The sequence below is a fragment of the Linderina pennispora genome (assembly GCF_002104995.1).
Source record: "Linderina pennispora strain ATCC 12442 chromosome Unknown DL89scaffold_9, whole genome shotgun sequence".
In the NCBI taxonomy this organism is placed as follows: domain Eukaryota; kingdom Fungi; phylum Kickxellomycota; class Kickxellomycetes; order Kickxellales; family Kickxellaceae; genus Linderina; species Linderina pennispora.
Window position 1 is genome coordinate 892,759 of NW_024468257.1, and position 16,090 is coordinate 908,848.

The window sequence follows — 16,090 nt, forward strand, 5'->3', positions numbered from 1 at the left end:
ATGCTGAGCTTATTTGGTAGAGACCTGGCGCAGCAATGGCACTTGAGGGATGCCTAAACAGAGGGGCTGCTGTTGGAAGCCAATCTGCAACTTTAATCGCAAGTTTCCACTAGGCTCCTTCACCCACCGGCGAGTCCTATTGTGCGTGCCGTTCAAATAGTGTGTACATTGTCAAGGCATGAGAGTGTTGGGAACGAATGATTGTGGAGCCATACAGCACTCAGTGCAAATGTCGTTATCTGAAAAGCAGTGGGAAATATTTCCGCAGTGTATCACAGACAGTCAAGTAGCGCCTCGCAAGGCAGGTGGCATTTTGCGAAACGACGACGGCAAGACCAGCACTCCAGGAGAATCGACTATATATAAAGTATTGCATGCCCATTCGTATCTTGCCAGCAGCCACTACGATATCACAAATACCATTTAGTCAATAAACTGCTTCACAGAGAATATCAGTACCTTATTTGCCAAAGTAACATCCCATTTGCAACCATGCTACTCAAGCATTCAAACCATTCCATCGAAGTGTCTCTTGGTGCTGAAGCTATTCTTCATGCAACCAAGTTAGCCAACAGCTTTGCCGACGAACTCTTGGCCATTACCAGTGAGATTGAGCTCGTTGCTCTGTTCGTGCATTACTGCAGCACGCGCAATGCTGCCACGGCTCTTGCGACATTTGAATTCTTTGCAAAGAATTTTCTCCAAGACCGCAGCGTTTACTCTGTCATCGGCGACCTCGGCCTTGATGAGGAGCAGGCACGCAATGTGCTCAAGGGCTATTACTCCGTGTGGTCACTTACTGAGCCCCACGGTAGCCTCTGTATCCCCTCGACGCTGCCTGCTCTATTTTCGGATCCAGATGTCAACCTGATGGCACTGATTGGCGGCCAGAGTGGAAGCGGCACCAATGTCGACGAGGCACGCCGGCTCCTCGATGTCTTTCGCCCTCTGGTCACCGACTATCTCACCAAGATGTCAGCGTTTCTTGATAACGAAGCGCACGACTCTCGCGTCTCTATTCTCTACGAGCACGGCTTTGATGTGCTCAAGTGGTGCACCTATGCTGAGTTGCAGCCATCGCATGGCTACCTAACTAGAGCATCGGTGGAACTTCCGCTCGCTGGGCTGCTCCAGCTCATGCACGTAATGATCTTGTACAAGACATTGGGCATTAACCCCGGCGACCTGACCAGGCACTTCAAAGGTAAGAGTCGACAGTAGCTGGCAAGTCAGTTTCATTGCAGTGCCGTTGGCATGTTTTCTAACATTAGCGGTTTTCGTTCCATCTGTAGTCGTGGTCGGGCACAGCCAGGGAACCGTCCCTGCTACCCTTTTTGCATCAGTGTCGGATGAGGAATCATTCTACGCACTCTCGGAGAAGGCTCTTGGCATTCTTTTCCTCTGTGGTGCCATTCCTGATCTGGAGTGCCCTGATGTCGAGGTTGATCTAGCGCTCACTGATGAGTCTATTTCCAACGAAGGTCCGCCATCACCGATGGTGTCAATTCGTGGCATAGCCAAGGACCAGCTCAGCAGATTCATTACCGAGTTTAATGAACGCAGCACAGGCACTGTTGGGCCCGTCTATCTGTCGCTTGTAAACACCAACAACCGGATAGTTGTTTCTGGTAGTGCGCGTTCAGTTGCGGTGTTTGTCCAGTGGCTGCGCAGTAAATGCGCACAACACAGCGATGATCAGTCGCATATCCCGTACTCGCAGCGCAAGCCTATTGCCAGGATGACCTTTCTGAGCATTAGCCAGCCGTACCACTGTGACATCCTTCTACCCGCCATCGGCCACCAGCTTTCGTATGCTGCGGAGAAGGGCTGGGTGTTTGACGCTGCCGACCTGAGGACTGAGACTCGTGCCACCAACGACGGCCACGATTTGCGCCATGAGCCTGATCTTACTAGCTACTTGGTGAGAAGCATCTGCGAACACACTGTCGACTTTCCTGCAGCCATTGGGACCCCTATGTCAACTCATATCGTCGACTTTAGTCCTGATGGATTCAGCGCTTTTGGCACTTTTGCTCACTCAATTCTTGCGGGCCGGGGCATCTCGGTAATCTCGACCAGCGCACTAACAGCAGGCAGTTCGCCGCTTGGAGCCAAGGCCGAGCTATTCAAGCAGAATATCGCTGAAGTCATCCAGGCACCCAACTGGCAGAAGCAGTTTGCCCCACGACTTGTGCGCACCAAGCACGATGGCCGGCTGCACCTGGACACGCCGATGCACCGTATTCTCGGGCAGCCACCGCTCATGGTTGCAGGCATGATGCCGACCACTGCCAACGAGCATTTTGTTGCGGCTGTCAAGAACGCCGGTTATCATGCCGAGCTGGGCGGAGCAGGCATCTACAGCAAGCAGATGCTGGGGCGCATGGTTGACAATTTGGTACTGGAGACAGCGCCTGGCCAGGGTATCACGCTGAACTGCATATACTTCAACCAGCGCCTATGGAACTTCCAGTATGCTGAGATACTTCGTCTGCGCAGTGAGGGGTATCCAATTGCTGGTGTGTGCATCGGCGCAGGTGTGCCGTCGCTGGAGGTGACCAGTGAAATCATTGGCAGCTTCCGCAACGTGGGGATTCGGCATGTCGCTTTCAAGCCTGGCACTGCAGCAGCCATCCGCCAAGTCCTCCAGATTGCACGGGCAAATTCTGACTTCCCAGTCATTCTGCAGTGGACTGGTGGCCGTGGTGGTGGGCATCATTCGTGCGAGGACTTCCATGAGCCAATTCTGGACACGTATGCAAAGATTCGTGCCCTGAATAACGTCGTTCTGGTTCTGGGTTCGGGATTTGGCGACGCTGAAGGCACGCTTCCGTATCTCACTGGCAACTGGAGTCTCAAATATGGCTGTGCGCCAATGCCTGTTGACGGTTTCTTGGTAGCTTCGCGTGTTATGATTTCCAAGGAGGCAAAGACGTCGACGGCTGCAAAGGAATTGATCGCCCGGGCTTCAGGCCTTGCCAACAGCGAATGGGAGAAGACCTATTCCGGTGCGCATGGAGGGGTTGTCACCACATTCTCAGAGTACGGCGAGCTTATGCATGTTATTGCAACACGGGGTGCCATCTTTATCAAGGAGCTACATGAAACCGTTCTTTCCAAGCCTCGTGAGGAGCAGCCAAAACTGCTCAACGCCAGAAAGGACTACATTATCCAGCGCCTGAATTCGGATCATGTTCGTCCCTGGTTTGGCCAGAAGGCTGATGGGAGTACCTGTGACCTCGAAGAGATGACATACATGGAGGTGGCTAGCCGGCTTGCTGGGCTTCTTTACGTCAAGCACCAGCAGCGCTGGATTGACCCATCGTATCTCGACCTGTTTTCCACCTTTCTTCGGCATGCTGAGAACCGGTTTACTAAGGCGTCGGTCTGTTACGAGGTCCAGTTTTTGGATGAGGTCGGTGATCCAAATGAGCTGGTCAACCATTTTGCCACGAAGTATCCTGCCATTGCCACCACCGTTATTTCTTCTGAAGATGTCCAGTACTTCTTGCACAGCTGCAGGCGGAGAGGTATGAAACCCGTTCCATTTATTCCTCTCTTTGATGAGGACTTTGCGGTGTGGCTGCTGAAGGACACCTTCCGACAGTGTGAGGATGCCGACGCGCTGGTTGACCAGGATATACAGCGCACGTTCATCCTGCATGGCCCGTTGTCTGCGCGCTATTCTACTAAGGTCGATGAGCCAGTCAAAGACATCCTCGATGGGATCTACGATGGCCAGACATCAGCCTTCCTTGATTGGTACTATGGTGGTGACAAGTCGAGGGTCCCTGTCGTGGAGTACATTAGCCCATCACTGCAGCGGAGTGTTTCGCCATGCACGGTTCCTCGCAAAGTCTTGGATGACAGGAGTGTTTATTACCTACCAACCAGGGATGCTGAGTTACCTGACCTCGATTCGTGGGTTACTGAACTCGTTGGGACACGGGAAGATTGGCTTCACGCATTGCTAACATCCGCTACCATAGTTCAGGGGCTGAAATATGCTGACAACCATGTGCCCAGAATAGTTCGTCCACGTCCTGGCCAGGTCGTCACACTGTTTGTCGAATCTGGGGCTGCATCACGGCTAACAATTTCCCAGCCTGGTCTTGCATATCCCGAGGTCGAATTGCGCATAGACGAAAGCAGTGTCATTACGGTGTGCGTCAATCATGCCACCCTGGACAAAATCTACCCCTGGGAGCTGAACTACAGGTATCGTCCGGATATGCCATCAGCCATGATACACGACGCAAATAAAGGCCGCGACAGCCAATTTTGCCTCATTCCGCTCCATGGGGCCAAGCACAGCACCGAATGCCATCAAGATAATGTCCTCGGTCAGGAGGTGGGTAGCCTGCCTAGCTCTGCCCACCCTGTTCGCTGGCGTGGCTTTGTCATCACAGACGAGCTCGTAGCAAAGTATTGCAGGTCGGTTGGGAACAGGCTTTCGCTTTATAAACCACACTCTGCTCGTCCAACATATGCACCGACAGATCTGCTGTTTGTCATTAGCACAGAAGGGATGTTCAACTTGTTCTCGTTGCCTTTGGCTAGCCCAGGGTTCTTAAATCTGGTCCACAGGTCAAACCAGATGGAGCTAGCCGACAACTTTGACCTCTTGAAGGTTGGTGATGTGGTGGACTACGATATTTGCATCGGAGAGCTGTTTAACACAGTTGCTGGCAAGCAGCTGCAGGTGCAAAGCGTTTTCTACAAGGATGGTGAGGTATTCGCCAAAACATACTCGACATTCATATTCCGCGACATTGTGGTAGACAACGCCATTGCATTCAAGCATGTCGCCGAGCCGGTATATCGGCTTGAGATTAAATCGCAGCTGGATGTCGACATCCTTCGCTCAAAAGAATGGATCATATTCCACGAGGAACAAACTACCGACATTGCGCCAGGCAATGCTCTTGAGTTTGTGATCAACTCTAAATATCGTTACCTGACCGACACTGTATACTCATCCATGAAATCCACTGGTTCTGTCAGACTGGTGAGACGCAACAGCCAGAGCATCAGCTTAGATGTTGCTAGCATTCAGTTTGAGTGGCTAGAATCCACTGGTAACCCTGTGGTTGGGTTCTTGGAGCGAGTTGGCCACGTTGTTGACCACGAAAGGCTGTTCGATCATGAAGGTGTCCCAATTATCCCGGCTGATATTGATGGGCGACTTGTTTCAAAGGCTCCAAACTCCGCACTGGAATATGCAGCGGCAGCAGGTGACTTCAACCCAATCCACACAAATGCATACATTGCCGACCATGCCGGCCTCCCATCACCAATTATTCACGGGATGTGGACCTCAGCATCGACTAGGGCATTTATTGAGAGGTATGCTGCCAACAGCCAGCCAGAGCGTATCCGTGCCTATTCGACTGAATTTGTGGATATGGTTCAGCCTGGAGATCAGCTGCAGACCAAGCTTTTCCATGTTGGCATGAAAAATGGTCGAATGCTAGTGAAGGGCGAGACGTGCAACCAGCATGGAAATGTGGTTCTCACGTGCATTGCTGAAGTTGATCAGCCAAGGACAGTATATACCTTTGCCGGTTTAGGCTCACAGCAAGTTGGAATGGGCATGGATCTGTATGCGCAGTCTGATGCTGCACATGATGTCTGGGACCGTGCGGACAAGCACATGTGCAGCACATATGGCGTGTCATTGTTAGACATCGTGCGCAACAATCCCAAGAGACTGGTAGTGAAGTTCTGTGGCAAGAAAGGATTGAAGGTTCAACAGACATACCAGTTACTGGCTACTGAAGCCATCGACGATAATGGCGAGGCCAGCATGGTAGAGTTGTTCCCGCAAGCTAGTGGTGAAGCAGATGACTACACACACCTGTCAGCATCGGGGCTGCTGCATGCAGCGCAGTTCACTCAGCCAGCGCTAGCTGTTTTTGCCATGGCTAGCATTGCGCACTTGAAATCAAAATCATTGCTCCAAGAACGGGCAATGTTCGCTGGTCACTCGCTAGGCGAATTCTGTGCGCTGGCAGCGCTGAGCGACATCTTTACTCTTGAGGACATCATCGATATTACCTTTTACCGAGGGATGCTTCTTCATACATCTGTTGGGCGGGACCAGCAGAGCCGCTCGCAATATGGAATGGCTGCCATCAATCCAAGCCGTGTTGGGAAGAGCTTCGATCAGGATTCACTGGCATTTGTTGTCGAGAGTATCGGAGTGCAAGGTGGCGCTCTACTTGAGCTCATCAACTACAATGTTGCTGGCCATCAGTATGTAGTCACTGGCCATCATTCCATGCTCAGCGCGCTGCGTGAAGTTCTTGATACCATTCACGCGTGCAGGATCGATGTTACCTCAGATGTCGGCAAGTGCGATGTTGAAAACATCATTCGTGGTGTTATTGCCCATCCTGATCGTGACACGCGTCCTGCACGTGGCAGAGCATCAATTCCGTTAGAGGGTGTCGATGTTCCTTCCCATTCCACTCAGTTGCTTCCTGCGGTTGCGCCATTCCGTAGATACCTTAGACAGAAGTTGACGGAGCGCAGTGTAGATTATTCGAAGCTTCAAAATATCTACATTCCGAATGTCACTGCCAAGCCATTTGAGGTTACAAGGGACTACTTTGAGCTGGTCCATGAGGTGACAAAATCGCCTGTGCTGGCAGAGGAACTAGCAAACTGGGGAGATGGTTGCGAATTGTCTGATCCAGAGATTGCACGGCTCGCACCGACTCTCCTTGTTGAGCTTCTTGCATACCAGTTCGCCTCCCCTGTTCGTTGGATAGAAACACAGAGTCTCATACTTGACATGGGTGCCATTAGTCGATTCATTGAGATCAGTCCAACGCCAACATTGACTGGCATGGCAAACAAGACACTGGAGTTGCTAGCAAGTATTGGTACTAAACCATCGGTACTCCATATTCTCCAGGATGAAGGCGATATTTGTTTTGCTTACGAACCCAGCTCTGAGGAAACAAACATCGGCACTACTCCAGTAGACAATGCAGAAAAGCTGGCCCCACAGCAAGTGGATCGAGTCGAAGAACCAGTTCCTCGCTGGCCACCAACAAGCCTGCCCAAGGCTCCAGCTAAAAGTGTCCCAGACATTCCTCTCCAAACACTTGGCGTACTGCAGGTCCTTATAGCCCTGAAGATGAAGAAGTCGGCCAGAGATATCCTCCCGACCAAGACCATCAAGGAGTTGGCCAGAGGTCAATCAACGTTGCAAAACGAGATAGTCAATGAGCTGCAAAAGGAATTTGGGAGTGCAGTGCCCAACAAGGCGGAGGAGATGAACCTCACTGACCTCGCAGACAAAATTGGACTATTCAGTGGCACTCCTGGGAAGCAGCTAAATGCCCACCTAGCCCGCTTGTTTGCAACAAAGATGCCTGGTAGTTACTCCCAATCTATGCTCAACGCACATCTAGAGAGCAGATACGGTCTTGGTGTCCAGCGGCAGAATGCAGTTCTTCTCCTTGCACTGACTTTAGCGCCGCCCAGCAGATTGGGTACTGCCTACGAGGTGAACGAGTGGATACACACGATTGCGGAGTTATATGCGAAGCACGAGGGCATTGTATACTCGGCAGATACATCTGAACCTGTTCGCTCTACAGCTTCAGCACTTAGTAGCGCGGAGCTTGACAAGGCACAGCATCTCCAAAAGCAGCAGCTCTTGCGCCAAATGGCAGTCCTTGCGCATAGTGCTGGTGTTGATCTCCACAAGGACAAGAGAGAGCTCGCTCAAGCCCAAGGCGAGATTGCTAAACTGCAAGCAGAGATTGACAAAATTAGTGGAGAACAGGGAGATGCATATCTGCAAGGGATTAGCTCCATCTTCGATGCTAAAAAGGGTCGGCACTACAACTCGTATTGGAACTGGGCACGGCAGGATTTGTTTGAACTATGGAATGGTCTTCTTCGGGGAAATCGCTTCATCGACTCTGAAAAGCTACACATGCTCAAGAATCGGTCAAGCCCTGCACTTTTAAGATTTGCTGAAGGGCTGCTTGCTATGCTGAAAAGGCAAGCCGACTATCAGACGCTTCCATTCATTACAGAACTCGTGGAGGTGATCAATAGCTGTAAACCAGCTTTAGCGTCTAAACCTCAGTTCAAGGGGGTAGGTGCTATCACAGGGCCAAGTGTCGAAGTTTTCCATGATAGCATTGTATCAGCAAACTTTAGAGGGCACGCTGTTGGAGAAATACTCTATTCTGAGGTTGCCAGACCCGGTGAATCCACGTTCAGTCTGTATTCGGCAAGTATGGAAAACACACTAGTCGATGGCAAGCCGCTCCTACATATGCGTACGCAGGAGCAAGGTCAGTCATGGTCGTATAGTCGTGAACACACTGCTGTCTACTTTGATGCTATGAACGACACCTGCTCGAATGGCATGTCGTTTGAGGGTAAAACTGTTCTGCTGACGGGATGCGGTCGAGGATCCATTGGCAGCGAGATACTTAAGGGTCTTCTCTCTGGAGGTGCCAGGGTTGCCGCAACTACATCTAGTTATAGTTACAGGACAACAGAGTACTTTGAGGACATGTATCGCCAGTATGGATCGCGTGGGTCCGAGCTGCATGTATTTCCTTTCAATCAAGGGTCAGTTTCCGATATTGACAGTCTAATCCAGCACATATTTGGCGAGGGCGGATTACATTGGGACCTTGATTTTGTCTTGCCGTTCGCCTCCACCTCTAATATCGGCAGCGATGTTACATCGTTGAAGTCACATTCCGAGCTTGCACTGCGAATCATGATGACTAATGTCATACGCCTAGGTTGGGGCAGTTGCTGCTGCTAAAGCCAGTCTCGGACTAGAGTTGTCGCCAAGTGTAGTGGTTCTTCCGCTTTCGCCTAATCACGGGCTATTCGGCGGAGATGGCTTCTATGGTGAAAGCAAGGCTAGTTTGGAGACATTGCTAAACAGGTGGAGATCGGAAACATGGTCAGAATACATCTCCATCATTGGGGCAGTCATCGGGTGGACGCGTGGTACAGGCATCATGGACTCGAATGATGTCATTGCCAGTGAAGTGGAGCGGCTTGGAATGCGGACATTCTCGGTCAACGAGATGGCCTTTAACATTTTATGTCTGCTCCACTACAAACTTCGTCGTCTTGCGGTGGAAGCACCACTCTGGGCGGACCTTGCTGGTGGGTTCCAGGCAATATCCCACTGCATGGACAAAGTTTCGGCTATGCGTGAAGTGCTGGTTGACCAGTCTGTCAAATGGAGAGCCTTATTTGCCGACCATGCCCATGAAAACAATATTCTGTTGGGTGAGCAGACAAGAAAATTGTGGACTGTGCACAATTCCGACTTCAAAGCCAATAGCGGTATGAAGTTGCCGGTAGTCAAGGCATACGAGCAGCTGGAGAGACTGCACCACCTGGAAGGAATGGTAAATCTTGACAAGGTTGTTGTAGTAACCGGATATGGTGAAATTGGGCCCTACGGCCATGCGTCCACACGCTGGGAAATGGAGGCATATGGCGAGTTTTCTCTTGAAGGGTGTGTTGAGCTTGCTTGGATCATGGGGTTGATCAGACACCATGGTGGACCTTTACCAAATGGTAGCGGCATACACATCGGTTGGGTAGACACAAAAACGGGTGAGCCAGTGCGCGACCGTGATATCAAGGCAAAGTATGAATCCTTTATTCTCCAGCATACTGGAATACGCCTGCTTGAGCCAGAGAATACACATGGGATTAGCTCGGAGATATTGCCCGTTTTGCGCGAGATCCAGGTCACCCATGACATGGAGCCCTTTGAAGCAACTGCTGAGGAAGCAGAAAGCTTCAAGCTATTGAACGGCGACAAAGGTCGATACTTGGAGGAATAACGAGGGCACCTGGTCAGTCAGATTCCTTGAGGGCTCTGTGATATCTGTCCCAAAGGCAATGAAGTTTAGCCGGATTGCTGCTGGACAGCTTCCAGCCGGTTGGGATCCGAAGCGATACGGGATCCCTGATGATTTGGTCAAACTCATCGATCCGCTCTCAATCTATAGCATTGTTGCCACCATCGAGGCACTCCTACGCTCAGGAATGACTGATCCGTATGAAATCTACCAGTACTTCCATCTGGCAGACATTGGAAACACGATTGGGTCTGGTTTAGGGGGGTTAGATTCAATGAAGGACATGCATGCAAACTATACTCTGGACAAAGATGTAAAAACGGATGTGTTGCAGGAGACACTTATAAACACGGTCGCTGCATGGGTAAACATGCTTCTGTTGTCTTCGGCAGGACCGATTAAACCTGCAGTTGGTGCGTGTGCTACAGCTGCACTTTCATTAGATGCTGCAGTAGAAGCGATTCAGCTCGGAAAGGCTAAAATGGTGGTTGCTGGGGCGTCTGATACCTACACTCGTGAGAATGCACTCGGGTTTGCATCCATAAACGCCACAGTAGATGCTACAGTCGAGCTTGCAAACGGGCGCACATTTAAAGAAATGTCTCGTCCTTGTGCGGCAACTCGCAATGGATTCGTTGAATCTGCCGGTGCAGGGATCTTGACACTAATGTCTGCAAGTGCGGCCATTGAGTGTGGGGCGCCAATTTATGGAGTGCTAGCAATGACTGCTACCGCCACAGATAAGGAGGGACGTACTGTACCTGCACCCGGACAGGGACTATTGACCACAGTGCGTGAAGATGCGACTAGTATTCCATCACCATTATTGGACTTTGCATATCGGCGCTGTCAGCTTACGAAAAGACTCAACGCCATCCAGGAATGGGTCGACGAGCAGTATGAGGGGCTGGAAATGGAAATTGAGAAGCTGATGGGCACTGATGCTTCAGTTGCCTATAATGCGGACGAGTTTGCTCGCTCCAGGAAATCATTCATCGAGAGCAAATCCCAGCAGCTTATTAGGGATGCGCATGATGCATGGAGTAACGAGTTCTGGAAAAATGACAGGACAATTTCACCATTGCGCGGGTCATTAGCCATGTGGGGGTTGACAGTGGATGATATTGGTGTCGTGTCCTTCCATGCAACTTCTACAAAAGCCAGTGATAAGAACGAGCCACATGTCATTAACCAACAGCTCAAGAAACTGGGCCGCACACCTGGATATGCCGTGCCAGCTGTGTGCCAAAAGTACTTGACTGGGCATTCTAAAGGACCAGCTGCCGCATGGATGCTAAATGGTGTGCTGCAGAGCATGCAAACAGGCGTCATTCCAGGCAACCGCAACTTGGATAATGTCGACCCTGAGCTTGAGAAATACGATTGCATTTTATTCCCATGCAGGTCGATTCAGACCCCAGGATCGATGCTGCGCTTGTGACATCATTTGGATTCGGCCAGGTTGGTGCCGAAATACTAGTGCTGAACCCAGATTTTGTACACGCAGTTTTATCCAAGGATGTGCTAGACAAGTATCGTTGCAAGGTTAAGGAGCGCGAGCAGAAATCTAACCGCTATTGGCAAGATGTGCTTATCGGAAACCATATGTTTGCACAAATCAAGAGCGCTCCGCCATTCACACCAGACCAAGAGGTGGATATCTATATGGATCCGACCGCTCGGGCAAGGTATGACCCGGTGTCTAAGGAGTATCGCTTTTAAGGCTGTTAGAATCTCAAGGTCCGATTACTGTGAACTACGTAGCTTTATCTAGGGCGGTGAGCGGCCTAGCTAAGAGCTCCGTATGCGCATTTGGTGCTTGCTTAAATGCCCCTCACTGGCACCTTGCAGTGGGGATTTCTTCTCGCTTTTGCGATACATTTTCGTGAGCGTTAAAGGTTGGTTTATCGGTACAGGTATGATTTTGCTACTGGAGAACACACTGCCTAGTAAATCTCCTAGACATCTAGGCTGAGGTAATTTAGGCGTGGACCGTTTATTTTATTACCTATTTGTGGGCCAACATGAGCACTGCTAAAAGGAGGGATTCTGGTTCCACATATCTCCTACCTGGACAGCTGCCAAGCACAGTCTTTATTCCATGTGGTTTATGAGTAGCGGTGATCTGTCAATACAGTGCATGATACAAAATTTGAATCTGGAATGTCATAAAGGAAAAGCATATAGGTGGTAGCTGCAACTTCAGGTTAATTATTAAATTTCGTGATCCTTGCAAATCGCGCTAACTTCATATGGCTATCGATGCTAGACAAAAGGCATATTTACTGGCCCGGTATGTTTGCATGAGGCAGTGCTGAATCAGGGGAATTTTAACCACACTAGCCAAATACAAAAATGTATGGGCATTTCCAGACAGAGGCATTCATCATTGGTCCTATATTATGTGTATAGCTGAGTGAACAGCTATGTTGCTAACGTTGATATATTCCAAATGTGCCACCCATGCACTAGAAAGTGCTACTGAGACACGCCGCTTGCCGATTATATTCAATGGGTATACTGTGGCGCATTCCAACCACCATCTTCAGGTTGCACATATTCTCCTCTAGTATTGTTTTCCACACGCAATATGTATCCAGTTGATATACACTCCGTATAAAAGGTGAAATTCTATAAAGAGCCGAATGACAATAACTCCTTTCTGCCACTAGCATTGATGAATAAGAATGCCTTTATGACTATACAGCTGCATTACTCAATCAATACCTAGCACGCCTCATCACATTATGTAGTGTCTGAAAGAATATCTAGCATCGCTATATTGGATGCAGCGGTTCTGCAAGGGACTTTTTGGCACAATAGCATGCAGAGAATTAACATCAGCCTATGTGGAAAATGCTGCATACCCAGAATTCCAAGCGAAGCACTTTGTCAGGCGGATACCATGCAAATTTATAATCAGCAATTGCAAATACTGCGAGCCATTTATATGTGCGCTCATTTGGTAGTTGATGTTGGTCAATTTTCTCATTTGCATTGCAAATATTGCGCATTTCAACCACTCAAGAACCAGCACTTACTGAACACACTTCAGCATTTCCTGCAGAATGGATCTCTTTCTCCGCATGATTGCGCTCGCATCTGGCGGAGTATCAACAAATATTCCTATTCCTGGCGACAATTTCTCTATTGCCAAGAGGCTCGCTACGTCTTTTCTGGATGGCAGCCCTCCTGCTGTCTCTACAGAAATTGAACTTATCGCGCTCTTTTTGGAGTACTGTAGCCCCCGCCAATCCCGATGTGGCTGTTGCCGTGTTCCTTCACATCCACCAAGGATTCTGTGCCGATGAGAACATCCATGTGGTTGTCCAGCGGCTGAATCTATCTGCTGAGCAAGCGGGCACTGTCCTGAAAGGGTATTACTCGGTCTGGAACATCCTTGAGGTGCGTCAGTTGGTGCCCGAGGTCCCTGCTCCTGCCATCTTTTCTGACTCTAACACCAGGCTTGCTGCCATGTTTGGTAGCATTGGCGGTGCCAACAGCTATCTTGACGAAGCAGCATGGCTTCTCGATGTATACGGCCCGCTACTATCAGATTTTGTTGCCCATATGTCTGGCTTCCTCAAGCGCGTATCTTCCGACCCAATGTTTGCAAAGGCCTATTCATGCCCCCTGGATATTGCTGGCTGGCTTGCTTCTCCCGATACAGTGCCTGGCGCCAGGTATTTGCTGACTGCACCAGTTATTTCCCCCATGCTAGGACTAATTCAGGCTATGCATGTGGTTGTCTTGTACAAGACGCTCAATATGAGCCCTGGCGACCTTGTCTCACGCTTTAATGGTAAGAACAGGCATTCATCATTGACGCTAGCGGGTGTCATTTATTGAGTTTCATCATTACTAACGGCTCATTTCTACATCTGTAGTTGCAATCGGACACAGCCAGGGTCTAACCATGGCTGCTGCCTTTGCTTCTGTGACTGACGAGGCATCATTCTATGCTGTTACTGAACGTATGCTCAGTATTTCCCTTGCGATAGCAGTTATTGGCCAACTGAATTTTTCACCAGATGCCTCATATGGGGACAAATCAGAATGTTCGTTACCCACTGGCAACTTGTCCGTGCCGATGATCTCTATTCGTGGTCTGACCAAGGATATGTTGGAGCCATTCGTTGCTGCGTTTAATGCAAACTGCATGGTCGAGGATTCGAAAGTTAGCCTGGCCTTAATTAACGGTCGCTCGAACATTGTCGTTTCTGGCAAACCGAATTCTATCGCAGGTTTTACCAACTACCTTAGAAAGCACACTGCCCTGCCGACAGAGGATCAGTCGCGCGTTCAATTTTCCCTACGCAAACCAGCTGCAATCGTTCTTCCGCTCAACATGACGCTTCCAACTCACTGCGCTATAATGGCAGATGTTGTGCCGAAGGTGTATGAGGTTGTCACCGCAAAGGGGTGGGTCCTCAACGCTGACACTCTTCGTATTCGAGTAAACGCTGGTATGGATGGTCACGATCTTCGTGATGAAGTAGACCTTACTAAGTACTTGATTGGCAGTGTGTTTCTCTATCATGTCAACTGGCCTGCAGCTGTCAACAGCACCGATGCCACACACATCGTCGACTTCAGTCCTGGCAGGTTTCAGTGCTTTTGGGAAATACACTAGGGACATCTTGGATGGCTACGGAAAAACTGTTATCAGCACCAGTGCACTTATTTCTGACACCCAGTCACGCATGGGATCCAAGGCTGATTTGTTCAAGCAGAATATTTCCGATGTCTTCTCAGCGCCAAACTGGCAGAGTGCGTTCGGTCCACGCCTTGTTCAAACCGCGCATGAGGGTCAGCTTCATATTCGCACCCGCATGTCACTCACTCTTGGACTTCCACCAGTGATGGTTGCAGGAATGATCCCGACTATGTCCAACGAGCACTTTGTCGCAGCTATCAGCAATGCTGGGTACCATGTCGAGCTTGCTGGTAGTGGAATCTACACTGAAGCGGGGTTCAGAAAAGGGTTGAGAATTTGGTCAACCTCCTTGAACCAGGTAGTGGATTCGCCGTCAACACAGTCTACATGAACAAGAAGCAGTGGACATTCCAGTATCCTAGTATTCTGCGTATGCGGCGGGAAGGAGTGCCAATCACAGGGCTCTGTATTGGCGCCAGTGTTCCCTCGGTTGACGTTGCTAACGGCATAATCGCAGAGTTGCGTGACGCGGGAATACGCCATGTTGCGTTCAAGCCCAGGTCAGTCGCTACAATTCTCCAGACACTTGCGATCGCCAGGGCAAACCCAGACTTCCCTGTCATTATCCAGTGGACTGGCGTCGTGGTAGTGGTCACCATTCATGTGAGGAGTTCACGAGCCAATTTTGGAAACCTACAGTAAAATCAGATCTCTGCCAAATACCATCCTGGTTGTTGGGTCAGGATTTGGCGATGGCGACGGCATTCTGCCATATCTCTCCGGCCAGTGGAGTGTCCAGTTTGACATGCACCCATGCCTGTTGACGGGGGTATTGCTTGAGTCATGTGTTTTGGCCGCAAAAGAGAGTGGGGGCGTCCTTGGAAGCAAAGGGGCTCATTGCAGCAGCCACTGGCACTGAATAAAGTGAGCGGAGGGCATTATGTACTAGCAGTGCTAGCGGAGTGATAACAATTATGTCGGATTTTGGAGAACATGTCCATCTTCTGGCCACTCGAGCTGCACTGGCTCTCAGAGAGCTGAACGACATGATATTCTCAAAACCGGTAGCTAGCCAGATGCCGATAATCATAGCAAACAAGGACCATATCATAAAGCGGCTCAACGAAGACTTTACGCGGCCATGGTTTGGCAAGAAGTCTGACAGTCGAGTGGTCGATCTGGAGGAGATGACGTACCTGGAAGTACTCAGCCAACTCGTGGAGCTCATGTACAATGCAGACAAGTCCAGGTGGTTGGATGTGTCGTATGGAAGGCTGTTTGGGGAATTCATTTTGAGGATGGAGGACCGAGTATCTGGATCAGATCTCGCCCGGGCATTTCAATGGACCTCGCAACTTTTGGATCCAATTGAAGTCGTTCATTTGTTGGATGAGACGTATCCAGAGATAAGCCGCACCCTTATTGCGCTTGAGGATGTTCAGTATCTGGTCTGGCTTTGCAAGCGCTCTGGGACCAAGCCAGTCCCCTTCGTTCCTATCCTTGACGCTGACTTGCATGTCTGGATGATGAAGGACATATATTCGCAGTATGAAGATTTAGATTCAGT

General features: G+C 49.9%; 2 protein-coding genes across 2 annotated transcripts; both read left to right on the forward strand.

Annotated features, from left to right (window-relative positions):
- Window positions 1-492: 492 nt before the first annotated feature.
- DL89DRAFT_318839 (uncharacterized protein) lies at window positions 493-11,836 on the forward strand (the record flags this gene model as incomplete). The annotated part of the gene is made up of 7 exons (XM_040891113.1): window positions 493-1,204; window positions 1,293-8,780; window positions 8,839-9,828; window positions 9,944-11,223; window positions 11,271-11,554; window positions 11,718-11,782; window positions 11,817-11,836. 7 exons carry the CDS (start codon window positions 493-495, stop codon window positions 11,834-11,836), a joined length of 10,839 nt encoding a protein of 3,612 aa, XP_040742640.1.
- Window positions 11,837-13,046: 1,210 nt separating this feature from the next.
- On the forward strand, window positions 13,047-15,225 carry DL89DRAFT_318851 (uncharacterized protein; the record flags this gene model as incomplete). The annotated part of the gene is made up of 4 exons (XM_040891114.1): window positions 13,047-13,668; window positions 13,754-14,389; window positions 14,433-14,881; window positions 14,926-15,225. The coding sequence occupies 4 exons, from the start codon at window positions 13,047-13,049 to the stop codon at window positions 15,223-15,225; spliced, it is 2,007 nt and encodes a 668-aa protein (XP_040742641.1).
- Between the last annotated feature and the right edge of the window lie 865 nt (window positions 15,226-16,090).